The 27978-nt window shown below is 46.7% G+C and overlaps 1 protein-coding gene and 1 long non-coding RNA gene across 2 annotated transcripts in view; one reads left to right on the forward strand and one right to left on the reverse strand.

Annotated features, from left to right (window-relative positions):
* Positions 1–24370, reverse strand: part of LOC105469885 (solute carrier organic anion transporter family member 2A1) — a 97930-nt gene extending 73560 nt beyond the window's left edge. Inside the window, exon 1 of the mRNA XM_011721462.3 lies at positions 24211–24370. Within this exon, the coding sequence (XP_011719764.1) occupies positions 24211–24306 (96 nt within the window). The 5' untranslated portion in view covers positions 24307–24370. The remainder of the gene's footprint in view (positions 1–24210) is intronic.
* A 57-nt stretch (positions 24371–24427) lies between these two features.
* On the forward strand, positions 24428–27206 carry LOC105469886 (uncharacterized). The gene is made up of 3 exons (XR_980113.3): positions 24428–24628; positions 25003–25165; positions 25324–27206. It is a non-coding gene; the product is annotated as an uncharacterized lncRNA (long non-coding RNA).
* Positions 27207–27978: the final 772 nt, after the last annotated feature.

Consider the following 27978-nt stretch of genomic DNA (forward strand, 5'->3'; position numbering starts at 1 on the left):
ACGGGCCGGCTCCAGGAGGTGCACAGCTGCAGCAGGAGACACGCCATGGGATCCCCTTGTTCCGTGGCAGAATCCTGTCCCTTCCAGCACAGACTTCCCGTTTCACCTAGGCCCACCACACATTTCCTCCTCCACCTCTGGGGAGAGTCTGCTTATCCTTTTCTGGCTTTCAGGTGACTTAGGAAGCAGTCACTTTATTTTTATATTCTTCAAGTCCCTCCAAACTTGCCCGCTATTTCCTTAATTCATCTATTACTCAGTTAGTGTCTGCTGAGGACAGATGTGGGGACAGTCAGGCTTCCTATGCCTGCCGCCCATGTCCTTCCTTTCCCTGCTCCCACCTCTTGACCTGTCTTGCCTTTGGGCTCCACTCCCCTGCCTGGGCATCCTCTTTTCTCATTCCCAGGCTCTCCTGTCCACACTCGCCTTTTGTCCACACGTGGAGGGTTCTGGCTGTTCATGTCCCATGAGCATCTTCCTCAAATGCACAGACCTCTCCTCTGTGTGAGCCACACAGCTACAGGAAGCCCACACACACTGAAGGGGGCCTTCCTTTTCCCTGTAAGTCAAACCTTTTCCTCTCCTTCCTCTCGAAGCTGTCGTACAGAATGGTGCACTGCCTTCTCTGCTGATGGCAAATCCTTGCAACCACCAGAGTGGGTCTACAGACATTTCTCCACCGACCAGTGAATGCCTCTTCACCGATTCTTCCAGATCTTATAAAGGACAAGGCTCCAGATTGATTTGCTTTTCCACACTCACTCTAAACCTGTGCCTCCCAGCACAAATCCCTGGAAGAGGCATCCTCCCCCCGCATGGCGGCTCAGGAAGGTGGTGGCAGCTGTCACACTGACGTTGTGCCATACCTCTATATCTGGATCCTGACTCCTTGTGTATTCTATCCCTCTGCCTAGAGCACTCTCTTGCCCCCTCTCTGGCTTTCTTGCCTGCCTAGCTCTGACTCCATCGGCAGCTCTGTTGGAACATCGCCTCTCCAGGATGCCTTTCCTGATCCCTTCTCTAGGCTACTCCTCAGCTTACAGGCTCCCCCAGGGACCTGTGAGCCTCTCTCTACCATCACACCTGCGATTCCAGGCCAGGTGTGGCTTACATGGAGATACACTCCTGAAGATCGCAGTTCAAAACACACACTGTTCAAGACTTATCAGGAAATGGATGCTGGGTCTCCCTGTGGTGACTGAAATGGTGCTTCCCTCTGGCAATGGTGCAGAGAGTTTACAATTCCCCTGGCCTGCCAGCTTGGACAGATTTTATCAGGGGCTGTGTGTGAGTATGGATGGGTGTATTGTTGCTAATTTTGCCCAGAAGGAACATTTGAGATTATATAGTAAGCAAATATTTATTGATTATTATTCTAGACCAAGCACATTCACAGGAGACCAAGGGCCAAGCAGGGCTGCCTCCCCCAGCCCCCCAGGGGCATACTATTACTAAGATGAGGCACATGCACACAATAGTGGCAGCTACTCTCAGGGTGATATGGCAGATGCCAAGGAGCGGTACAAGTAGTGGTGCCAGAGGGGCTCAGAACACGGGAGGGTGAGGAGAGGTCCCTGGAGAAGTGAGGCTGGAGCTGGGGTTTTGAAGACAAGGAGAATTTCAGAAAGTGGAAAGGTAAAAAAAAGGAGTCATCCTAGTCCTAGGAGACAAGATGAGGAGGGGAAAAACCTAAGGGTGATGAGAGGTCTGGAAAAGATCCAGTTAGTCTGAGAGAGTTCCAGGGAGGTGAGAAGAGACAACCAAGTCAGAAAGAGGGTTGGCGCCTGAGAGAAGCTACCGAGTTTTATCTCCATCTGGCCATCACCGAAGACTTCTGAGCAGAGATAATGAATGTCAAACATTTCAGAAAGAGAAATCTGTAGCAGGCTAGAGGGGGAGAGGCCATGTAAGGTCTTGGGACAAGGCAAAAAAAAAAAAAAAAAAACCCTCCAGTCAGGCAGTGGCAGTGGCCAGGGGACGGCAGCGGGAGAGACACTGAGGGGAGGCAATGGCCGATGACTAGGAGATGTGGGGGATGATGAATGCATACCTGAGTCCAAGAGAAGGGAGGGTGACGTCAGGGAAGCAAGGAGCTCAAGAAGCCAGGGGGAGCTGGGCGAGTGCGGGGAGGCAGCTTGAGGCCGTGGGGCTGGGAGACCAAGTAGAGATGTCCAGGGAGGCACTGGGAGTGTGGGAGCAGATCCAGATGCAGTCAGGCCAGGGACACAGGTCTGAGTGGTCCTCTCTTCAATTCCACAGAGAGGTCACTGAGGAGAGGGGGCAGGGAGGTAGGGATGGGGGTGCCTACAGCAAAGGGAAAAGGGTCAATGGGAGGTGTTGTGAGAGAGGCTAGGCACGTTCTGACCACCTAGCACAGTAAGACCAGTTCTCTCCTGGCTTGTAAACAGATTGTGACAACTTGAGTCACATACCTGGGGAAGGGGGTGCAGGGGGCTGACTGGCAGGAGCATTAGGAATAGATCCCTGGGTTTTAGCCTAGGGAAACTCCACTCCAGGGAAACTTTAACTTTAACTCTAAGGAAAGGCAGCCTCACTTCTGCCAACTATTCAACCTCACATCCTGGAAGAAAAGATAAGGTCCCGTCTGGTGCACCTGGAATCCAAGACCAATCCCCAATTTAAAATGGCAATCCAGTAGCAACATTTGGGATTTTGAAATAAACCCCCCTTGGGCTTTACACAATGTTGGAGCTCCCTGAGCCTGAGCTTTCCTTAGCCAGCTAAGGAAAATGTCTTGTCTTATTACGTCTGCTACCTTTTGCTTCTGCTCCCTGAGACCAGAGCTTCATGCCTTGTCAAACTCTGCACATCTGCACAATTCCCTTGCTAAGACGGAGGGCTTGCCTGAAACACAGCTGCAAGGATACCTGTTCCTAACAGAACTTCACTTGTTAAATTAGCAAGAAAGCAGGAGGACAAAGGCCTCATCACTTGGCGTATGTTCTAATACATCTGATCTCTGGCTTCTGAGAGAGCAAGGATCTGGAGCCCCATAGGTGCTGTTGGTGGGTTCACAGAGTCTTTTGTCTAGTTTTTTTTGTTTTGTTTTGTTTTGAGAGGGAGTCTCACTCTGTCGCCTGGGCTAGAGTGCAATGGCACGATCTCAGCTCACTGCAACCTCTGCCTCCCGGGTTCAAGGGATTCTCCTGCCTCAGCCTCCCAAGTAGCTGGGATTACAGACCCATGCCACCGTGCCCAGCTAAGTTTTGTATTTTTAGTAGAGATGGGGTCTCACCATGTTGGCCAGGCTGGTCTCAAACTCCTGGCCTCAGGTGATCCACCCACCTCAGCCTCCCAAGGTGCTCGGATTACAGATGTGAGCCACCTCACCCAGCCTTGTCTAGTCTTTAGATGGGAGGAGTCTGCTTTATCTCTGGAGGCTGCACCAAGACTGGACTTTTCTCAATAGAGGGCTGGCTGCTCCTTCTGCGAACTCACCTCTTTGACTTTTCCCTGTGTCTCCCAAGGCATTTTCTCCTCCCTTTCCCCTCTGCCTTCCCCCTCTCTCTACTCCTCAGATCAACAAATACAGGCAAAGAGGGAGAGAAACATCTGCAGGGTCTGGGTAAGAAAAGGTGGGAGAAAGTGAATGAAAGATGAGAGTTGGGGGCTTCAGTCAATGCCATAGAAAATACCCAAATCCCTTCTCAGAAAAGCTCCCCCAGGTTCCACGCTGATATGAGAGAGGAAAGGAAACTTATATGCAAAGGTCAAGGCAGGAGGTCAAGAAAGGCATGCTTGCTCCTCTCCCATCAGAAAACCATGTTTAGATGATAGCAACCAGAACCTCTTCTCTTCCACCCCACCACCATGACCCCAGGGAACAAGGCGAGTAGACCACAGTGATCACCACCCTTGTGAAACGGGTTAGTCACTCAGGACATCAAGGTCTTCTCTGCACCATGAAATGTTCAGTTAAGGCATGGAAAATAAGGGCAAGAGTAGCCACAAAAGGGACTGCATCAGCCAATTTCTCAAATTCCTTGCTTACCTACAGTATTTAACTTGAACCTATAAACATCATCAGTGAGAACACTCCTGACCTCAGCCTCCCAGAACATTTGCTTTTTCCAAACTATCTGGGGGCAAAAAGAGACAGAAATGGAACTCAGCCTAGCACAGCAAGCGCGTGTGCTACGAGCACTCCTACAGACTCTCCAAATTCCAATATGTGGTGGTCTTTCCTTGCTGAGAAGGCTCCGCCCTCAGCACCCTCCTGCCTTCTGGCCCAGGGGTTCTCAGGGACCGAGGTTAACTGCCCTCAGCTTTTGCCCCAGGCCACGGCAGAAAGCTCTGGGAGGCCTTCCCTGGCAAACCTAGGATGTTCCTGAAGTTCCTCCCATCAATTATAGCTCCTGCATTAGAAGCTCATGTTCCCTGGCAACCATTTGACTTGAATATCCGTTACTTCCCGCCAATCACTTTAATGAATACCTTGGCCACTAGAATATTACAGCCACCTCAGTGACTGCTGTGTAGGAATCACTGCCCTGAGATGTGTTTGCCTCAGAACAGATGTTCTTGAACTTTAGGGTATATTAGAATTACCTAGACGGCTTGTTGGAACAGTTTTCTGGGCCCCATCTCCAGTTTTTCCTTCAGTAGGTCTGGGATGGGGCCCAAGAATTTGCATTTATAATAAACCCCCATGTGATGCTAACACTGCTAGTCCAGGCACCGTACTTTAAGAACCACCACCTTAGACTCAAGTAGGTCTTCCTGAGCTGTAACCTAAATCTTTCCTTCTTGATAACTCTTTCTCGGAAACAAGGCTAAACCTCTTGTGCAAACCTATTGTATAAAACAGGGCAGCTAAAAAAAAAAAAAAAAAAAGCCTTTCTCTGGGGTAAAATTGATTCAATTCCTTTATTTCTCTGTACTCCCCTTGGCCATCTGCCCATCTGGGCATGGGAACTCCACACAGAGGGTCTGGCAGCACTGTTGGTGTGGGCTGAGAGCATTCCAGGACTGATCCGCTTCCCAACTACTTTGAAAATTCCGCTTCCCTCACCTAGAGTTCTCAAAGGCAAGTGCAAGGGAATGTGGTTTCATCATCTACACCTGGTTTGTTTTGGCTGGGATTTCTACCTGTATGTTTCAAGAGTCCTGAATGAAATCATCAATAAGCATCTTTAGATGAGGAAAGATTAGCTAAGCAAATACTTGACACCTACCAGTTGCAGTCCTAGGAGAAGCAGACATGAGCTCACCTACCTTTCCAGCACACGGGTGGATTCATGTCTGCAGCCCAGGGCCTGTGACCTTAGCAGTGGGTCACAGAACACATACTGGTAAGCCACATAAGGAAGGGACATCTACATACTGGTGATATGCTGGGTATCTGATCTTTTTTTTTTTTTTTTTTTTTTTTTGAGACAGAGTCTTGCTCTGTCGCCCAGGCTGGAGCGCAGTGGCCAGATCTCGGCTCACTGCAAGCTCCGCCTCCTGGGTTTACGCCATTCTCCTGCCTCAGCCTCCCGAGTAGCTAGGACTACAGGCGCCCGCCACCTCGCCCGGCTAGTTTTTTGTATTTTTTAGTAGAGACGGGGTTTCACTGTGTTAGCCAGGATGGTCTCGATCTCCTGACCTCGTGATCCGCCCGTCTCGGCCTCCCAAAGTGCTGGGATTACAGGCTTGAGCCACCACGCCCGGCCAGGGTATCTGATCTTTATGGCTTAGGCAGAATTTGTGGATAGGAGAAAAGCAGACCCCTCATGGGATTTTCAAACTGTGGGAAGGCATAGACAGAATGCCCCGTTCCAGGTCTCCTTGCAGAAGCTTACCCCAAGCATGCCTTCCTCCTCCCATCGGTGACTTCAGTAAAATACCTCTGGCTCCCCACATCCCTCCTTTTGGGGTTTCCTATTGCTCAATGATGCTCACCATTCCTGGAGCCCTCGGCCTGCTGCTGCCACATTATGTCCTATACCTGTCTTGAGTGCCACTGCCCTTGGTCCCCATGGCAGTCTTTTTGATGTGGCAACTCGGCTAGGCCACAGTCTGCAGTTATTCAAATACCAGTCTGGGTGTTGCTGTGAAGGGACTTTGCAGCTGTAATTAAAATACATAATCAGTTGACACTGGGTAAGAGAGATTATCCGAGATAATCTGGGTGGGCCAGACTCAATCAGTTGGAAGGCCTTTAAAGCAGAGGTTGAGAGACGAACAGAAGGCGAGAGAGGGAAAAAAATAGAGAGAAATTCCCCCTGTGGACAGCAGCTTTGGCGCTCGTAAGTTCCAGCCTGCCTGGGATCATCCCTTCCTGACTGCCTGCCCTGTGAATTTTGAATCTGCTTAGCCAGCTCCTCAAATTATGTAAGCCAAATTTTGTAATAAATAATAAATCTCTTCGTGTGTGTGTGTGTGTGTGTGTGTGTGTGTGTGTGTGTATCTGCTACTGTCTCTGGCTTGGTTGAACCTTGTGTTAGACAAAATAATGGCCTCCTCAAATGTCTACATCCTAATCCCCAGAACCTGTAAATAAATGCCTTATATGAGAAAAGGGATCTTGTAGACGTGATTAAGGATTTTAAATTGGGAAATTATCCTGGATTAGCTGGGTGGTCTCAATTTAATCACAAGAGTTTTTTTGTTTTTTGGTTTTTTTAGACGGAGTTTTGCTCTTATCACCCAGGCTGGAGTGCAATGGCATGATCTCAGCTCATTGCCACCTCCGCCTCCCAGATTCAGGTGATTCTCCTGCCTCAGCATCCTGAGTAGATGGAACTACAGGCATGCACCACCATGTCTGGCTAATTTTGTATTTTTAGTAGAGACAGGGTTTCGCCATGTTGGCCAGGCTGGTCTCGAACTCCTGACCTCACGTGAACCACCCACCTCGGCCTCCCAAAATGTTGGGATTACAGGTGTGAGCCACCGCTACCGCTCCCAGCCATAAGGGTTCTTAAAATAAGGAGGCAAGAGTCCAAAAAAATAAAAAATAAAAAATAAAAAAAAAGGTGAAAAGGAGAGCGATTCAGATGGTAAGATGCTAGTTTTGAGGATGGAGGAAGGGGCCACAAGCCAAGGAATGTGGGTGACTCTAGAAAGTGAAAAAGGCCAGGAAACAGAGATCCTCCACTAAAGCCTCCAGAAGGAACACAGCCCTACAAACACCTTAAGAAATCAAGGACTTCTGACCTCCAGAACCATTAGACAATAAATTTGTGTTGTTTTAAGCCACTCAGTTTATGATAACTTGTTACAGCAGCAATAGGAGACTAACAGCAAATTTGTCAAACTGGGGGCTTTCCAGTGAAGGAAAACAGGAATTTCTAGTTGCCAAGCATTACTCAGCCATGGAGAAGACAGAGGTTTACAGTGGAAAACAATGACCATGACTTTCAGAGAAAAGTATAGAGGGTAGGGCGAGCCCAACTGGCATGCCAGTCCAACTGTCCAAATCCTTCACACATTTCCTATTAGGTTTCTTGTAGATTATCAAGATTTCCTTGTGCATTCTATATATTCATCCCTAGTCAGTTTCAGACACTGCAAACATCTCACATTCTGGCATTCTTTTTGCTTTAAATACTCTTATCTGTTATTAAAGTAGATAAATCATCTTTCTTTAGCTAGCATTCTTCTGTTATATCTTCTTCTGTCCCTTGATTTTCAATCTTTCTGTGTCATATTGTTTTAGGTGTCTCTTTTAAAGAGCATGTAACTAGATTTTATCTCTATTTTAATCCAATCTGAGATTGTCTAGCTTTGAAATAATGAGTAGTCCATTTTCATGTATTATAATTTTTGATAAATCTAGATTTGCATCAACCTGATTATATTTATATTGTGTTCCTATTTACCATGAAGCTTATTTTTGGCTTTTTTATTTTTTACCATTTTCCCCCTCCTTTCCTAGGCTTTTATTGTTTAATTAGGTTTCTTTATTCTTTACTGTCTTCTGTTTTAGAAGGTGTATTCAGTGTCTTTTATCTTAATGATTACCCATATATTTTAAAAATTGTGACAAAATGTGGGCAACATAGAACTTGTCATATTAACCTTTTTATTATTATTTTTTGAGACAGAGTCTTGCCTAGGCTGGAGTGCAGTGGTGCAATCATGGCTCAAAGCATCCTCCGAGGCTCAAGCAATCCTCCCACCACAGCTGGCACATGCCACCATGCCTGGTTAATTTTTTTTATTTCCTTTTTTATTTTTTGCGGAGATGAGGTCTCACTTTGTTGCCCAGGCTGGTCTCAAATTCTGGGCTTAAGCAATCTTCCTGCCTCAGCCTCCCAAAATGCTGGGATTACAGGCATGAGCCACCAGTGCCCAGCCCATCTCAAGTTCAGTGGCATTAAGTACATTCACATGTTGTGCGACCATCACCATCATCCATCTCTAGAACATTTTTCGTCTTGCAAAACTGAGACTCTATACCCCTTGAACAATAACTCCCCATTTCCACTTCCCCCAGCTCCTGGCAACCACCATTCTGCTTTCTGTCTCTATGAATTTTACTATTCTAGGTGTCTCATGTAAATGGAATCATACAGTATTTTGTCTTTCTGTGACTGGCTTATTTCATTTAGAGTAATGTACTCAAGTTTCATCCATATCGTAGCATGTGTCAGAATTTCCTTTCTTTTTAAGGCTGAATAATATTCCACTGTATGTATATACACATTTTATTTTTCCATTTATCTATTGATGTACATCTGGGTTGTTTGTACCTTTTGGCTATCGTGAATGATGCCACTAGAAACATAACAGCACAAATATCTCTTTGAGACTCTGCTTTCAATTATTTTGGATGTATACCTAGAAGCAAAACTGCTAGATCATATCATGACTCTACTTTTAATTTGTTCGGGAACTGCCACACTGTTTTCCACAGCAGCTGCATCATTTTACATTCCCACTACTAGTGCACAAGGGTTCCAATTTGTCCCCATCCTCGAAAACACTTGTTATATTCTGTTGTATTGTTTTGTTTTTTTATAGTAGCCATCTTAATGGGTGTGATGTCACATTGTGGTTTTGATTTGTATTTCCCTAATGATTTGCAAGGTTGAACATCTTTTCACGTGCCTTTTGGCCACTTGTGTATCATTTTTAGAGAAATGTCTTTTCAAGTCCTTTGCCAATTTTTTAACTGGGTTTTTGTTGTTGAGATGTAAGAACCTTTTATATATTCTGGATATTCATCTTTCATTACATATATGATTTGCAAACATTTTCTCCCATTCTGTAGATTGCCTTCTCATTCTCTTGATTGTGTCACTTGATGCACAGAACTTTTAAATTTTGATGTAATACAATTTATTTATCTTAATTTTGTTGCCTGTACTTTCAGTATCATATCCAAGAAATCCTTGCCAAATCCAATGGTATAAAGCTTTCCCTGTGTTTTCCTCTAAGAGTTTTATAGTTTTCGTTCTTACATTTAGATCTTTCATTCATTTTAAGTTAATTTCTATATAGGGAGTAAAGTAAGCATCACTATACCGTGTGGATGGCATAAATTCTGTTTCTGATTCTATGTGATATAGCCTTGGGGTTTTAGCTTCTCAGAGGAATTTTTTACCCAGAAATGTTGTTAGAGACAAACCCCTGCTGACCCGGGAGTAGTGGGCGGGGTTTTATTAGTTCCCTTTTCACCAAGGCACCTAGCTTTATGAATGGGTCTGAGTTTCAACGCCCCATATCATCATTGGGTACCTGTGTGAGTACTAAATTCCAGCATCCATTAGGAGTTCCTTTAGCGAATCCTTACTGGTCTAATCACACCACACACATTTCCTCCTTATTCCTTGCTGCAAGGTCAACTGGTGTCCTCATTTTTCCTGTGTTCGATTCATTCTTCATTTCTTTCACCTAAAGATTTCACTTTCTTTCTTGCGAGTTCTGCCATGTATTTAAATCTCTGGTGCTGTTCTATTTTATGTGGTGTTTGTAGGAGGAGGGATTCCACATGAACCTGTCACGTTGATGGAAACCATAATTCACAATAGCTCCTTATGGGTCATCTTACCCCACCTAACCACAGCCTTTGGAAGGAAGATAGGGACCTTGTCTGATTCAGTCATGTTCCCCATACAGAGGTTCTATATGAGAACCATGAAGGTGACTTGTTAAAATTCAGAGTCCATGACCCCAGATGCATTAAGTAGAATCCAGTTATGTCTCCCACAAAAACCAAACCCCATTCTCTCTCACAAAACCAAATCCTTTTTTCTCTCATATGATGTGCTTTGTAACTGTATTTATTTGTGATCTGTCCACTGTCTATCTCACTCATATGGGCATAGTTCACTCTGTTTTATTCATTATTGGATCTCCAGTGGTTGATGACAGAAGGTCAATAAGAATAAATGAATGAATAAATAGGTCTCTGGCATCCATTCCAACACCACTCTTGGCCTCAGAATTCAGAAACCCCTGCTGTTTACACTAGTAGAGTTTTACCTTTCAAACAGTGGATGGTCAATAAACTCTCTCCAACGACTGGGTGAAAACCCACCCAGGAATGTTCCCCACATCCTCCCAGGCTCAGGACCAGACCCCTCGTTAGCACCTAGCAGATCCCATCCTGGCTTCCATCCTCACCACCTCACCATCAGGCCTACTCTTCCTACATGGCAAGGAGCTGATCAGATACATTTGCTTCTCTAAGATGTTTGGCCAAACCTTAGGGCGAATTCCTACACTCTGAGTCAGCCCCTGGGAGTGGGCAGCAGAAGAGCAGAGAGCACGGATTCCTGGACAGAATCACTTCTTGATCTTCCCAGAAAAGAAAAAGCTCCACATTCTTGCCTCCCTTTAAGACTTAAAGTATTGTTATCTGACTTTGCCTCAATTTCTGGAAAGCCATGACTCAAATGTGACAACAGATGGAAAAATGCAGTGGGAACAGTGATGGCATTGCAGGGGTCAATCCTTCTAGACAACCCCATCCTCTTGGCTGCAATCCCAGCTGCATCCTTGGTCCACCCTCAGGTAATCGGAGAAGAGCCACTTCCATCGTACGTCCCATCGTACGTCACATTTTATATACTACAATGAGATGTCTTAGTACACCTGCCAAAGGAAGCTGGGGCGTGACCATAGACTGTAGGGTTTTTTAATTAAGAGATTTTTCTAAGTATAAATACAGGACATGTTTACTGTAGAAAATGGAAAACACTGAAATTCACAAAGACAAAAACAAAACCATTTATAGGTTCCACACACAGTATAGGTACATGCCCTTCAAGTCTTCTTGCTCTGTATACTGTGATTTTGACAAATTTGGATCATCTGTACATATGCTTTTCTATCCTGCCTTCTTTAGTTAACATTAGAGAATGAACTCTTCCCCCAAATTTCAACTATCCTCCATAAGACTTTTTAAAAAACAATTTGTATGTATTCTATAGATGGATGTCCCACGATTTATGTATTGACTCTCTGATTGCTAGATATACAAGTCACCTCCTCACTGTAAGTTTCTGAAAAGGTGAGTCATATGATAAAGCACTGTGCAGCTGACTGGGTTCCCATTTATTCTTTCACTTAGAAATCAAGAGTTTAAGCCACTTGATTGCCCCACACCCATGCAGGGTGTAAATGCTCATGTGCCACACAGCTGGAGTGTGTGTCTAGGCTCACAACCATGGGTCAGGGAATGTGCAACGAAAGAAGAAACTGAGGAATGAAGACCTTCAGGACCACCATTGACGAACTTGGCTTGGAAAAATACAGCAATAGATATAAATAGGCAGTTCTGGTGGGTCTACTGGTATAAAGTAATCAAATAGCAAAGTCTGGCTCAACAGTTTGTGGTTTGTAGTGAAGCACATAGAGGAAAAAATCTTAAGACGGGGACTCCCAGAGAGTCCCAATTCCAGCTCTGTCACTGTGGAATGAGGCAATTCCCATGGGCTGCCTCCCAATGTCCTGCAATACATACCTCACAGTATGGCAGGGAGGGTTTAGTCAGATAGTGCTTCTGAAAGGGCCTCCCCTTGTCCATATTATCTCAGTCAATTGGGTATATAATGGGTACTCCCAGCAAGAGGCCTCAAGGGTATTTGCATTCACAGCTAAATATCCATACACTGCCCTGTGTTTCACCATATGTGTGTCCTAAGGAAATGTGCCCATATTTGTGATAGTAGCTCAGAAAATTATAATTGCTGCTAAAAATGTGTTGGTGCTAAGGGTGGTGTATTAGTCCGTTTCACCCTGCTATAAAGATACTACCTGAGACTTGGTAATTTATAAACAAAAGGGGTTTAATTGACTCACAGTTCCACATGACTGGGGAGGCCTCAGGAAACTTACAATCATGGCAGATGGTGAAGGGGAAGCAAGGCATATCTTTATAAGGCAGCAAGAGAGAGAGGCAGAGAGAGCGAGAGGAGAGTGCAAAGGGGTAACTGCCAAACACCTTAAAAGCATCAGATCTCGGCTGGGCGTGGTGGCTCACGCCTGTAATCCCAACACTTTGGGAGGGCGAGGTGGGCAGATCACGAGGTCAGGAGTTCAAGATCAGCCTGACCAACATGGTTAAACCCTGTCTCTACTAAAAAAATACAAAAATTAGCTGGGCATGGTGGCATGAGCCTGTAATTCCAGCTACTCAAGGGGCTGAGGAAGGAGAATTGCTTGAACCTGGGAAGTGGAGGTTGCAGTGAGCCAAGATCGTACTGCACTCCAGCCTGGGTGACAGAGTGAGACTCTGTCAAATAAATAAATAAATAAATAAATAAATAAATAAATAGCACCAGATCTCCTGCAAACTCACTCACTATCACAAAAACGGCATGGGGGAAACTGCCCCTATGATCCAATCACCTCCCACCAGGTCCCTCCTCGGACATGTGGGGATTACAATTCATGATGAGATTTGGGTGGGGACACAGAGTCAAACCATATCAGGTGGGAATTCTAAATATTTGTGATTTTAAGGCAATCAAAACAGGCTTGACTAATGCCGAACCCCAGTCTTTATAAATTTTACACATTTACACATTAAATTTTGTCTTTTTTTTTTTTTTGAGATAGAGTCTCCCTCTGCTATTGCCCAGGCTGGAGTGCAATGGCATGATCTCGGCTCACTGCAACCTCCGCCTCCTGGGTTCAAGCAGGGCTCCTTCCTCAGCCCCCAAGTAGCTGGGATTACAGGTATGCATCACCACACCTGGCTAATTTTTGTATCTTTAGTAGAGAGAGGGTTTCATCATATTGGCTAGGCTGGTCTCGAACTCCAGACCTTGTGATCCGCCCGCCTTGGTCTCCCAAAGTGCTGGAATTACAGGCATGAGCCACTGTGCCCGGACTACACATTAAATTTACACATGGATTCAGTGGGCCCATGATGTGGCAGTCCTGGGACTCTGAGGACTGAAGAAGAAGGAGGCTTGAGCTGCTGTGAGGAAGAGCTCAGCTGTGCAGAAGGCAGCGTCCTGATATCAAGCACAATTTCAAAATGAAATTGACAACCACAGCCCTGTGAGTTCACTTTCCAAGTCAGGGACATGTTACAGAGGTGGAGTAGGTGCCATATACAAGGCTGGTTCTTCATTAACTTGGACCTGCCACATACCACGCTGTTGTATGTGGGGTACAGCCCTGGAGCACAGGCTGGGACCCAGAAGACCTGTTCCTGCTAGCACTGGGCGAGATGCCCTGTGTGCGGGGTCTGTTTGCCCTCTGGCAATGAAGCCAGGGAATGTTGTCTCCAGTGAGCCCCTTTTCTCCTTCCTCCAGAGAGATGTTGTCCATTAGAGGCTGGAGGGTGGAGTCAATGACCTGTCTAGGATACTCCATGAAAGCTCCCAAAGTTGGGGAACAGTGACAGCTGGGGTATGAGAACAGAGGGAGGCGGGGGGTAAGAAGGAGGAGTGTGAGAGATGACGTGGGCACAGATCTGGGGGCTGATGAGAGCATCACAAACTCGCAAGGTCTAGTGCAGGGGGCATCATGGGAGGGTCTTTGTTGGTTCCACGGGTCCTGGGCCACTTTCCAGCTGCTGCCACAAAGCCTGAGACACTCACATGAGTGGTGACCAGGCTCCTGGCAGTGACCAGAACCAGCAATGAAACCTTTGTGATCTGGGACATCAGGCGTTGGGGGCCACACATGTCCCAGCAATGCCCACCTTCAGAGCTTAGTTTGGCTTTCAGAGGAGGGTGGCCCTAACTACCTGGTTTTCTATTTCAACCCTGCTGAGCAGTCCACAGTTAGAGGGGCTTCTGGGAGACGGGAGACAGTATTCTACTAGAAACAGTGAATCAAGTGACTCGGGAGTAATGAGTTCTGCTAGCTTCACTCTGGGAAACACACATGGAAGGGCAGGTGAAGATTTTAACGCCACACAAGAGAAACCTGGTAAATGTGCTACAATGTTCTGGGTCTGCCTTGTGCTACCGTGAGCTCCCCATCAGAACTCTGCAAGCCGAGGCAAGGACAGCAAAAGGATTCCTGCGTCTTTGAGCCGATGAGCTTTCTCATCACTGTCTAGTCTGAAATTCAATAATTCCATAAGCCAGGAAGCACCATCTTTCAATAGCTCAGCTTTATCATCATTTATACAGATTCTATACAATAAGATGTTTAAAAACACTATAAAAATCATGACCAGCAATGAAGGTGGGAAGCTAGGTGGGAGGACTTCTACATAGAAACCAGAGAGGGCACTGAGCCCCACCGCCGTGCAGAGGCCCAGCAACTGCCATCCTGGCTCTCACTTGCCTGCTCTCTGGAAGTTCCCCATTTCTTCTCCCCGTAGGTCCCTAGGGTTCATTTCCATTCTTGGACACCATCCCTGGCTCTCCTCGGCACCTCCCCTGCACCACAGTTAGAAGGTGCGAGTTTGTTCTTGTAAAATGTCATAGCAAGGGAGGCAGTGAGGTTACCAACTCCTTCTAATTTGCTCACAACTTTCCCAGTTTCAAAACTGAAAGTCTCGTGTCTTAACCCACTCAGTCCCGGGCAAATGAAGACATTTGGTCATCTTGGAAGGCAGGGAACTTACAGGCAATTTTTTCTTGGAAACCTGGGAGACTTTCAGGGAGCCAGGTATAAACAGCAACACCTAGTAATGAGCTTCACCCAGTAGATACTCAATAAATGCTTACAAAATAGACACTCAATAGATGCTTACAGTAGACACTCAATAAATGCTCACTGAGTGAGTGAGGTCCTGGCTCCACGTCAGTCTCAGCTCCCAGACACGTATCCCAAATACACTGTAAATCAAAGGTACAGGAGGAAATTTTCAAAAGGGCTTGTGGCACTAGGGAAGAATGACTTGTAAAACAGTCTGAGAAAGAGATCAGTTTAATCCTATTCTGCAATCTCTTTGGCAGCCAAACAAGCAGCAGAAGTGTGACTCTGGAAGCCTGCTTTCCAAAACTCCACCCTTCCCTTCAACTGCTGTCCCTATGCCCCAGGCCAACAGGGCCTCACTGTGCTCTCTAGCTGGTTCTGTCTGGTGGTGTCCCACGGGGCCTGGACCAGGAATTTTCTGATGTCCACGCCTCACACACCTGTCCCACTTAAACTGTCTAGGTACCGTTCCCTCTGCACCTGACAAGCTGGCTGGGTAAGCCAACCACATAAACTAGTTCCAATGTGAGGTCTGCCTGTGTTGTATTTTCCAAACTCAATTCACTGTACCTGGGAGTCCATATCTGGGAGAGCCGAGTTAGACACACACACCTTCCTAGAGCATCAATGTTACTCCAAGGTTTGGAGAGAAATATGACATATTATTTGGAAACACATAGATTGTGGAGGATGATATATCATTCATTTGATTTTAAGATAAAGTATAAAAATATATCAAAGAAATGTAATACTCAGGAGTCAGGCCACATCCCCAGACATCTCCCCTCACCCACCTTATCCTACCCCTACATGGAAACTTCTTCATTCCCTTCTAGAATTCAGGGCCTCTTGGTGGGGCAGTTTGATAAACAGTAGCTCAAGGTAGCCCTCTCTCTGATAACACAGGTATTTTAACTGAGGCTGTCTGTGCTCTAGGCCAGCATTTCTCAAGGGTGTTGGATGGAGCAGTTTTTAGACATAAACAAGTATGACTGATATTTGGGTAAACAAAATGAAACTTGTCATCAGGACTCTCAGCTTCCTACAGGATTCCAGTAGTGTGCCACATTTCTGAAGGTAGGGGTCAGCCCTGTTTGGGGGTGGGAGACAATGCCAAATGCTGACCAGACTGAGTTTCTGAAGGTCACAAGTCCTGGGGTTAATGCTCTGGCTGTGTCTGAGCCTCCAGTGTATCCCTGTGAGCCTCCACAGCCTTTCCCTTCAGCGGGGCAAAGAGGCTGGAAAGAGGCTCAGGAAGAGAGCTGCTGGCTGCAGAGTATCATCCCATCCTTCAACCCCTCAGTGCAGTCTCAGACTTCCTGCCTCAGTTTCATCTCCACCCCTGGGCAAATTTAATCCATCCCAAACAGTAAGACACACTCAGGGAATCAAGGTCCTCTCAACTTGAAAGGACTGGGGATTGCTCAAAGACAATCTGGGTGCTTTTGCCAGGTTTCATAATAGGTCTCCTAGAAGAGTCCAGACCTAACTGGCCCTGCTCCTAGTCTCATCTCAATCAGCAACTTAAAATCATGAGATAAGAATCTAAGAGTCTGAAAGGACCTCAGAGATCACTGAGCTCAGGCCCAAATGCTGGTGGACGAGAGAATCCAGAGCTGAGAGGCGTTCTGTAGTCATGGGAAGAATAGGAGCGAGACGACCAGGTGGGAATTCCTGCTTTGCCAGTTACTGGATATGTGGCCTTGGATGAGCCTTGGTTTCCTCAACAGTGACATGGAGATGCTGATACCTCTCTTGCAGGGCTGTCATTAAGATTAGAAAAAAATTAGGAATATAGACTTGAAAATCAGCTTCAAGGGGAAAAAAACATACCAATCAGCTAAGGGCAGAAGAAAAGCTGGAGCACATAAATACATAAGATCCCACTCACTTACCAAAAGCAAGCGTTAAACCTGCCCTTAAATCTTCCTAAAAGCCAGAATAGAAGGGAAACTGAACAGGTAATAAAATTTGGTATCTGTAAGATAAACACATACCATTGCCAAGTAAAACCAAGCTTTTATCCAACTTCAGGACTTGCTCTACATTACTCACAATAGCCAAGATGTGGAATCAACCTCAGCATCCATCAGTGGATGAATAGGTAAGGAAAAATGTGGCATGTATACACATGGAGTATTATTCAGCCTTTAAAAAGGGGAAAATCTTGTCAGTTACTATAACATGGGTGAGTCTAGAGGACATTACGCTAAGTGAAATAAGACAGGCACAGAAAGACAAATACCTCATGATCTGACTTAAATGCAGAATCTAATAAAGCTGAACTCATAGAAGTAAAGAGTAGAATGATGGTTATCAGAGGTTGGGGGTAGGGTGGGAAGGGGGGAATGGGGGGTGATTGATTCAAGGTACAAAGTTTCAGATACATGGGAGGAATAGATTTTGAGATCTGTTGCATAGCAGAGTGACTACAGTCAACAATAATGTAATATATATTTTAAATTAGTAAAGAGTAAATTTCCAGTGTCTCAACATAAAAAATGATAAGCAAGGTCATGATACATTAATTAGCTTGATTTAATCATGCCACATTGCACACATATATTAAAACATCACATTGTACTCCATAATGTATACAATTATGCCAATCAAAAACTTGTCAATCAAAAATAATAATTTTTTAAAGAAAATAAAGATGGATGGGCTCATCAACTAAAAAAAAGACTTGCTTTAGCTTCAGGAATGAAGACAGACTGCTATCAGCAGAAAAATATACACATAGATCAACAAAACAAAATTAAAAACCCGGAATAGATCACACAAGTACAACCAACTGATTTTTGACAAAGGTGCAATGGCAATTCAATAAAGGATAGTCTTTTCAAAAAAAATGGTGGAGAAACAACTGGAGAGCAATAGGTGAAACAACAAACAAACAAAACACCTTAACCTAAACCTTCCACCCATTCAAAAATTAACTCAAAATAGAAAATAAGTTTAAATGTAAATGAGAAAAAAACTTTTAGAATGAAATATAGAAGAAATCATTCGGAAACTAAGGTTTGGAGAAGAGTTTTTAGACATGACACCAAAAGCAGGATCCAGAAGATTGAAAATTGATATATTAAAATTCATCAAAATTAAACATTTTTCTCCATAAAATACCTTGTTAAGAAGATGAAAAAATAAGCTACAGTCTAGAAGAAAATCATTTCAGACTGCATACCCAACAAGGGACTTGTGTCTAACATATATAAAGAACTCTCAAAATTCAACTGTTAAAACAAAAGATTACAATTAGAAGATGGGCAAAATATAGGGAAAAAACATTTCAATGAAGAGGAAATACAAATGGTAAATAAGCACATGAAAAGATGTTCAATATTACTAGCCATTAGGGAAATGCAAAACAAGACCATGATGAGGTGTCACTATTCATACCTGTTAGAATTGCTAAAATAAAAATTTGTGACAATACCAAATATTGATGAGGTGTCACAGCAACTGGGTCTCTCACATATTGCTGGTGAAAATGTAACTGGTGTGATCACTCCAGAAAACAGTTCAGCAGTTTAAAAGTATCTCACCATGCAACTAACATATAACCCAGCAAACACACTTGAGCATTTACGCTAGAGAAATGAAAACGTCCACACAAAATCCTTTACACAATTGTTCATAACATATTTATTTGTAATAGCCCCCAGATGGAAATAATCCAAATGTCCTTCAATAAGTGAACGTTTAAACAAATTATGGTACAGTCATACCATGGAATACTACTCAGCAATAAAAAGAAACAAACTATTGATACACAAAACAACTTGGATGGATCTCACGGGCATAATGCTGAATGAAAAAAGTCAATCTCAAAAGGTCACAGATTGTATGACTCCATTTATATAACATTCTCAAAGTGATAAAATTATACAGGTGGAGGGGACAGATTAGTGGTCACCAGGGGTTAGAGATGGTAGTCACGAAAGTGAGGGGACATGACTGTTAACGGTCAGCACAGGAGAAATCCTTGTGGTGTCGGAATAGTTCTGTATCTTGAAGTGGTGGGGTGGTGGTTACACAAATCTTCATATGTGATGCAATGGCACAGAACTATACACACACTTGATAGCAATGTCAATGTTCTGCTTTTGATATTATACTGAAATCATATAAGATGCAACCACTGGCAGAAACTAGGTAAAGCCTACACAGGACCTCTAAGTACTATTTTTCCTATGAATCTATAATTATTATAAAATAAAAAGTTTTTAAAAAAATTCTAAATCAATCATTTTGTTTGGCACTAGGAACTCAGCTGACTTTCTCTATGGTGGCTCATGAGGCCCCAGGTTCTGCAGTGACAACCATCTGTGTTGATCCTCTGGGATACAGACAGGTGCAGATTCACACAGCTGTCCTTCCTCAACAGAAACAGAATGGGATGGCCAAGCACATGTTAGTGAACCTAACTTCAGAATAGGGCCCAAACTAGCCTGGCTCTGTGCAGGCTTCCTGATGGGCTCATTTGCCCTGGGAGCATCCCTGGCTGCTTAGTTCCACCATGACTGGCTCTCAGGCTCTGGCCCATAAATGGTCTGAAGGCCAGCGCCACCACAGGCAGAAAGGGGATTGAAGTGAGTGCTGGGGCTGGTTAAGGACATGGGGCAGGATAAAACTAAGTGGGGGTTGAGAAGAGGGAGAATGAAGAGGGGCAAGGCCAGGGGACTCCCTCCATTCCTCTGCATACACCCTGGTCTATTACACAAGCAAGACAAAAGAAGGCAAAGGGAAGCCATGTGCCCCTCTCAATGTTCCAACATCACTTCTGGATCTCTCAGAATGGAAAAAACAGGTAGTCACCGTCACAACAAAAGACAATGATCAGAAAGAGGTGAAATCAGCTATGTATATTGTGAAACATACAACACTGTTCCACTTGTTCCGTGTGAGTACCACCAGAAGACAAACTGAAAGCTAAGGAGGGCTTTGAGCATCATCCAGGAAGAGGAGGTTTGAGTGACCCATGGTCCACCTGACTACCCATTCCAGTTGTTCTTCCTTTCTCCCTACAAGCAGGGGAAGCAGGCCTCTCAGGAGGCAGATGCCTAGGAACAGAACAATGCTGTCCTCAACGTTAGAGAAACACCACCCCTGGGGAGGAGTGGGCCTATCTTAGCACACTGGAAGGAATTCTTGGGTTCAGGGGATTCTCTTGAGAGTGTTTTCCTGAGCATGAATCTGGTTGCTGGGATAGAGCACTTTGCTCTGGAAACTGATTAGTTAAGCAAGCCCAAGATGCCTCCCCATCGCTGGGGGTCAGAAGCCTCAGGAAGGGATGGACATAGGCCAAGACAAAGTAATTCTCCTCCACTTCTTGGTCCTCCCAGGCCAGAAGTCACCAGGGCCACTGAAGCCAAGCTGTGAGGTTTGCCTTTCCCTTCTTCCCACTATTCTCCAGCCCTCAGTCTCCACTGGCATATTCCCTCACTGATTGGATATACATTACTTCACTACACTGGAGCTCTGGGTGTGTGATTTCCTGAAATTTGGTAGCAGTCACCAACCACTCCTTCTATAAGATAACCTCAGTTTGGTCCCAAGGGCAAGTTTTATTTTAAGGAGAAACAGAGTTTCCTGAAGCCGCCAGGATAAGTCAGCTGCAAAAGCTGCCTCCCATCCCCACCCTCAGGATTACTAAATGAACCTGTTTTTAATTTAGCATTCCGGACACTGAATGCTGAACAGTGATTGTGGAGCAGATCTTTGCTTCTTAAGATTCCTGACTGGGCGCAGTGGCTCACTCCTGTAATCCCAGCACTTTGGGAGGCCAAGGAGGGTGGATTACCTTAGGTCAGGAGTTCAAGACCAGCCTGGCCAAAATGGCAAAACCCCGTCTCTACTAAAAAAAAAAAAATACAAAAATTAGCCAGATGTGGTGGTGGGCGCCTATAATCCCAGCTACTCAGGAGGCTGAGGTGGGAGAATTGCTGGAACCTGAGAGACAGAGGTTGCAGTGAGCCAAGATGGCGCCAGTGTACTCCCCCTGGGCAACAGACTGAGACTCAATCTCAAAAAACAAAACAAAAACAAAAACAAAAAAAATCCTGTAAGCCAGAGGCAACAGAGACTGTAAATTAAATCTGGTTTACTACCGCAGGAGAGGAGACACATAAAACCCACCTGAGAGCTGCCACATTCTGGAGATGACAGTTATGAAGAGGGAAAGCGTATCAGCCTGTTAGCCATTGAGAGCATCCATCCTGCAGCCACTGCTGCTCCCCTTGGTCACAGCTGGGATGTGTGTGTCACCAGGGCCCAGAGAAATCACTGGCCACTGGGAATAAGCACACCCCTGCTAAACCAGTGTTAACTAGCATAGTGTTGATGGTGAGGGCCAACTTGAACAAGGGTTTGGGTCTTTGACTCTGAAGTCTCACATACCTGGTTCCTCTATAGTCCACCCCTTTCTGGTTATGAGAACAATTTCACAATGCCTTGTTTTCCTCATTACTAATGAGGACAATAATAGTATCCAGTCAATAGGGTTGTAATGAGGATTAAATACAGATAAAGTATTTCCATAGTTCCTGGTACACTCATACAGCTCAAATACTGTTAGCCACTATTACTATTATTTTAATCATCATTATTATTATTAAATGTAGTTTTTCTTAACTAATAACTATGTCTCATGGAATTGGTGGAACAATCATTCCTAAATGTTTGAACATGAACAAATCCTATTTGTTGAAGCAAGAATTGATCTCAGATGGGTACTGATCCTGAGAGCACAGTATGGTTTACAACGCCCTTTTCCTATGCCTCATTCCACATAATCTTCATTGAGTCCCATGAGCTGGTTATTGGTCAATTACCAGCTTTTTCAGGTAAGGACCCTGAGGCCCTGGAAAGGTAAGAAATGCTTCCCTGCATCATCCCATTAGTAGGTGGCTGGGATGGGACCTTGGATCTGAGTCTTCTGGCTTTATCCACTTCCCCTAAACTATATGGTTTGTGGGTATTTGCAGGAATGTCCAAAGTCGATTGGTTAGTCTGTCCAGCAACAAGGAATCTAGACAAATGACAGACCCTCTGGTCGAGTGTCCCCTGTTCCCACTATGTCATACATGTCCCAAGATATGTGCAACCCATCCCCCACTGCGAGGTGGCAGGGCTATTTACTCTCACTGAGAGGAAATATTCCTTCAAATAGCAGAGCTTCCAGTTATTGCCCCAGGAGGAAAAGGCGCAAGTGACTTTAACTGGTGGAATTTGAGATTCAAGATTTATCTTGGACACCGTAAGCTATCCAACCTTGTATCTGGTTTCAGACTGATGAGTGGAGTTAAGTGGAAGTCGCTCCAAACTCTGGTCTTACAATTACTGTGGATCAAAGGAGGTGATGACTAACAGAATCTCATTTTTAGAGTCAAGAAAAACTCTTAACTGGCATGAGCACTTAACTCCTTGAGGAGGCCAATTGGCCTGAGCCCAGCCCTCAGGTACATGTGGATAAATCATCGACACATGAGAAATCATCTTATTTATATAGATCTCCAAAGAAATTGCTGGCATAAACAGTTATTTTAGGGAACCAGGATGGGTTCTAAATGGATCAATCTCATTCAGCCTTTCCCTCACTGTCAGGAATCTGTCCTGGATACCCATCCCTCCTGCCCTTCTTGGTGAAAATGAAGGGAGGTTGCTCCACCCTAGTTCCTGTAGAGGCCCCTTTCTTTAGACTATCTAATCCTAGTCCCCACCCTTTCCTCTCAATTCCTAATTTATAAATACCAAAGGTTCCAAAATTCCCTGATGAAACTTCTCCAAAATGGTGGAACCAAAACTGCACACAACATTTCCATCCAGCTCTGGCCAAAAACGAGGAGATTTGGAGATTATTTTAAACTATCTCAAAATTTCTGTTGCTTATCCATATCCAACTACAAACTCAATTCAGCCTGTATTTATTGTGGTGCAGAAAGAGCAGAAGCAGGAGCGGAGATCCCAGCTGAGTAAGTATGCAGGTGAGATCCACTCTGACCTCCAGATCCCTTTCTGTTGGACACATATAACCAGTGCACCGATACCCCTTCCACAAAAGGATGACACCATCATCCCTTTGTGTAATCTGGCTTCCCCTTAATTGCACCACTGGAGGCTTTATCCAGTCCCATCTGACTGTATGGTTGTGGGAAACAACCTCTCTACACCAGAATCCCACCCTGACCGGAAGAGGCCTTGATGCAGTCGCTGCAGTCTCCCACACCCTCACGGCAGCAGCTCTGCCCTCTCAGGAGGTATCTTCCATTGTGACTTCTGCCTAGCCAGAATGGGCAAAACAGCCCGAGTGTGGATTGAACCATTCCAGGTCCTCCTGGACCGGTGAGGGAGTGGAAAGCCATTTCCGACCCCTGGGAAAGGTGCTCTCATCCTAAGAGCTGCCAACACCCGATCTTCTCACCCGCTCCGCATATCTTGCCTGGTGAATGGCACCTGCTTAGACCTTACTGAACCGTGAGAGCCGTGGCCTTCCTGGGGTCATTTCCAGATCAGGGAAGCCAATCCGAGCATGCGGGTTTGTTGCCAGCCTGGGGGAAGCTGCCCGCTGAGAGAGAATTCTCAACATAACCGCGAGCAGCACAGCCAGGTAGCAGAGCCCCCCACCTCCGTTGGCGGGAGAAGAAAGCCTGGGGAAGGAGAACATCCCTTAGGCCACCCACCCCAGGACGAGGGGGCTCGGACGAGACACAGTCTGTCCCTCAACGCGCGGGTGGCCCCCTGGCACCTCCAAGCCCATCCCACTGACGAAGTAACCGCCCGCTGGCGGCCGAAAAAGGGTTCCTCGAGATAATCTTTTTCAATCACCGAGCAGGACAATTCTCTCGCTTAAAACTCTGCCTGAAGTTGTCCCAGTAAGCAGTAAGCAGGTACTTCCATTGTCCCATTACTTACTCCGATAAAGGCGTGTGAACACACACACACACACGCACACAAGCGTGCGCACAGACACACACACTCGCACACACACGCCCAGCACGCGTCGCCCGGGGATGAGATCCGAGCGCAGCACGGGAGGGAGCTCGGGGCTTCGCAGCGCCTCCTGGCTCCGGCAGACAGACACGGGTGCCCAGCCGAAGGTGCGCCCGGCGCGGCCCCGGCCCGGACGACCCCGCGTACTCCGCTCACCTTAATGTTGCCGAAGACCGAGCGGGCACAGCGGCCGGCTCGGCTGGAAGAGGCGTCGCTGCCCTGGGGCGCACCGAGCTTGGGCAGGAGCCCCATGGCTGAGGGCGGTTGGCCGGGCGCGGAGCAGCGCGGGGGCAACGGGCCCCGGGGCTAGGGACCTGGCGCGCGGGGGCCGGGGCGCCTCGGGCTGGAGCGGCTGGGCGGGTGAGTGGCGAGCGCGGCGGCGGCGGCCGGAGGAGATTCGCGGAGCCGAGACTGAGCCAGGGAGTGCGCGCCCAGAAGTTTTTATAAGTGGCAGCCGCCGATGATGAAACCCGCTCCAATAAGAAAGCTGTCTGAAACCCTCCTCCCTCTTTTACTCGGGTGTCAAAGGCGCTGCGAGCCCCCGCCCCTCCGCCGCCACCGCCCCCTCAGACAGGTGTGACGCCGCAGCGACCCGCTAGGCTTGACTGCCCCGGAGAAGATCCCGCCTGCCGGGAGGCGGAGAGGGAGGGAAGGAGGTGGCGGGCCCGGGGAGGGGAGGTGAGGGCTGTGCGGGGGCAGGAGGCTGCAAGGGGGTGGAGGCTCCTGGGGACTGGCGAAGAGAGGGTGGGTGAAGCGAAGGTGGGTGACTGGAGGGGATGGAGAAAGAGGTTGGCAGGGCTGGGGGGCAGGAAGGCTAGGGTATGAGGAGGCCCGAGGCGGGTGCTGGAGGGGCCAACGGGATCCAGGGGGTGGAGGGGAGCCCCGGCACCCCTCCCGACGCTCTTGGGGAGATTTACGGAGCCAGTCTCTGCTTGTTTGCACTCGCAGAAAACCTGGGCCCTCAGTTCCGGTGATGGCTCTGAGACTCGCTGCAGCTCTGTTTGTGTTGAGGACTGATTTATATTTAAACTGCTCTTTGCGCTGGAGAGGGGGCTGGGTAACAAGGTGAAAAGGTGGGGGCTGGGCCCGAAGTCTCTGGACCTGAGCCAAGGTAAACTGCAGGGGCTGTCAAGTGTCGGCATGGCTGGGTCTGGCCTGGGGTGCTGGGGGGAGGGGTAGAGGGGGTGGGAGGGTGTGGACAAACGAGACTCACCCCACTGACCTCCTTCTCAGTGCTGGCATGAATAGTGGGTTTATTTTTTCCCCAAGATTTTTTACCACCAGGATTCCAAGCGCGGAGAAGAGACAGTGAGGCTTCTCAAGGGAAGGATAACAAGGTTCTTCCAAAAGCAGCTGCAGTGAGGAATCCAGCTCTGGAGGCATTTTTCCAGCTCCCCCATTCCTGTAGTCCCGTACAGAGGGAACCTCTCCAACCCCACCCCAAACCCAGGAAAAGATGCCGTCAATATCCAGGAGGCTTTGGCTAAGACAAAAGCCTTAGCCATCTGTCCTGTGGCTTCTTATTGGACCACATAGGCTTCTTATTTCTACCCAAGATCTGATACCTTTCTGGGCCTGGTCTGGCCTGGCCTGGGTCTGAGGGCTTCTGTGCACCTGCGACCCAAGGTCCCTGGACATGGCAGCATTCCAGAGCTGTTGAACAGTGGGCAGCCCCTGGCCACTTCACTCAGCCATAGAGCAAGGTACATCCAGACAGGCTTCCCACAGCTCTGTAGCAGCCCCAGCCTCAGGGCAGGCATTAATTCCAGCTCCCATCTGTCCACTGGGAGAACATGGCACGCAAGGACGGATACCAGCATGGAGCACTTGGTGTGTGCTGGGCATACCAGGCCCTCTGCTGAGCACCCACATGCAGGATTTCATGAAGCCCCAACGTTAGCCCTACAGGCATAGGTACTATTAGAGTCTGGACTCCACAGACAAGGATGCTAGAGCAGTCCAATAAGAAAGCTGTCTGAAAGCCACAGCTAGCAAGTGGTGGAGCTGGACCCTGAATTCAGCCTTGTCTGACTCTAAAGCCCAGACTTGAAGCATTATGTTTTCTGATCAGTTGTCTAGTCCAGCAGCCCCATTTTGCAAGATGAACTAAACAGGGACCAGAAAACCCCCAGGCCAAGGTCACAGGCACCTTAGGGCTACCATGGCTGGAGCTTCTTTCTCAAACCCTGAGACCTCACTATGATCCTCTGGTAGAACCCCTGGAGGATCAGCCTCTCCAGCCCTCACCTAGTCCCGTTCTGTTAATCTGGCCCTCTGCCTCCCGTCAGCGCCAGCATCATCTCCAAAGGAAAAGCCTATTCAGAAATGCTCACAGATGCTTATCTTCCTTCATTGACCTTTACTGGGTGGAGTTCAGCTAAATGTAATGGAGAGCCAACCAAAATGACTTAAATGAGATTTATTTGTCTCTCATAATAAGAAGTCTGCTAGTAGGTAGTCCAGGGGTCATAACCTAGGCCCTTCAAGATTCCTTAGCCTGTGGTTCCCATCCCCATGGCTGGCTCATTGTCACAAGATAGCTGCTCCATCTCCAGCCTCCTCTCCTAATTCCAGGAAAGACGTGGAAGACAGGAAACAGGAAGGGGCCATGCTTACATCAAGAGAGCAAATCTCTCCCTTGCATGCACAGCTACTTTTCCTTAAGTCTTCTTGGCCAAACCTGGGTCACATAGCTACCCCCTGCAAAGGATGCTAAGAAGTATAGTTAACACTATTGCTGTCCTCTGAACAAAATTGGGGTTTTATTAGGGAAAAAATAATAGTGTGTTTTACATTTTCAACACCTGCACATGGAGTAACCCATTTGCTTTCAAGAGCACTCCCGGAGTATGCCTCCCAGACTTTCTGTCCTTAAATTTCGGTAAATATTTCCTAGCACTGAAAAAATACAAAATCAGGCTGGGCGCGGTGGCTCATACCTCTAATCCCAGCACTTGAGGAGTCCAAGGCGGGCAGATAACTTGAGGTCAGGAGTTTGAGACCAGCCTGGCCAACATGGTGAAACCCCGTCTCTACTAAAAATACAAGATTAGCCAGGTGAGGTGGCAGGTGTCTGTAGTCCCAGCTGCTTGGGAGGCTGAAGCAGGAGAATCGCTTGAACCTGGTAGGCAGGGGCTGTAGTGAGCCAAGGTCGTGTCACTGCACTCCAGCCTGGGCTACAGAGCGAGACTCTGTCTCAATAAATAAATAAATAGATAGATAAATAAAAATAAAACAATAATAATAATAATAAAAGCTAAACCACAAGAACATCTCCTGACCTCAAAGACTCTATGGTCTCAGGGTGGGAAACAAGAAGAGAAAGTATGGCTTTGATGTAGGAAGAAAGCTATTGTGCACAGCTGCTATGGGAGCATGGAGGTGGGGCCCTAATTCACCCTGGACAGCAGGAAGACTTCTGGGAGGAGGTGACTGTCAAGCTGAGCCCTAAGAACTAGTAGGATTGAGAGCATTAGGGTAAAGAGGATAAACCTACTCCATGGTTTCAGTCTGGCTGGAGCTCAAGACCAAGCGCAGTGGGTATGTGGGTATGAAGCAAAGAGGCTGAGAGTTTAGGCTGTCTCCCCAGCACAATGGGGAGCTGTTAAAGGCTTCTGACCAATGGTGACCTGGGCTAATTTGCATTTCACATGGACCTCTCTGGCAGCCAGAGTGGAATTGGGCAGTCTGTGGAAGGAACCCCAGGAGCTATGATAAAAGCCTGCATGGCAGCAGTGGGATGGTGGTAAGAAGGAGAGAAAAGCTTAAGAAATGTCAAAGGGAGGTGGCACCCACATATCAGTGAGAGGAGAGATGTTAGTGATGACTCCCAGGATCTGGCTTGGGCAACTAGCATTGGTGATGCCCACTCCTGACAGAGGGGGCCCAGAAGGAGCAGCCACTATTGAAGGAAGCCAGTGAGTA

Source organism: Macaca nemestrina, chromosome 2 (genome assembly GCF_043159975.1).
Source record: "Macaca nemestrina isolate mMacNem1 chromosome 2, mMacNem.hap1, whole genome shotgun sequence".
Taxonomy (NCBI): domain Eukaryota; kingdom Metazoa; phylum Chordata; class Mammalia; order Primates; family Cercopithecidae; genus Macaca; species Macaca nemestrina.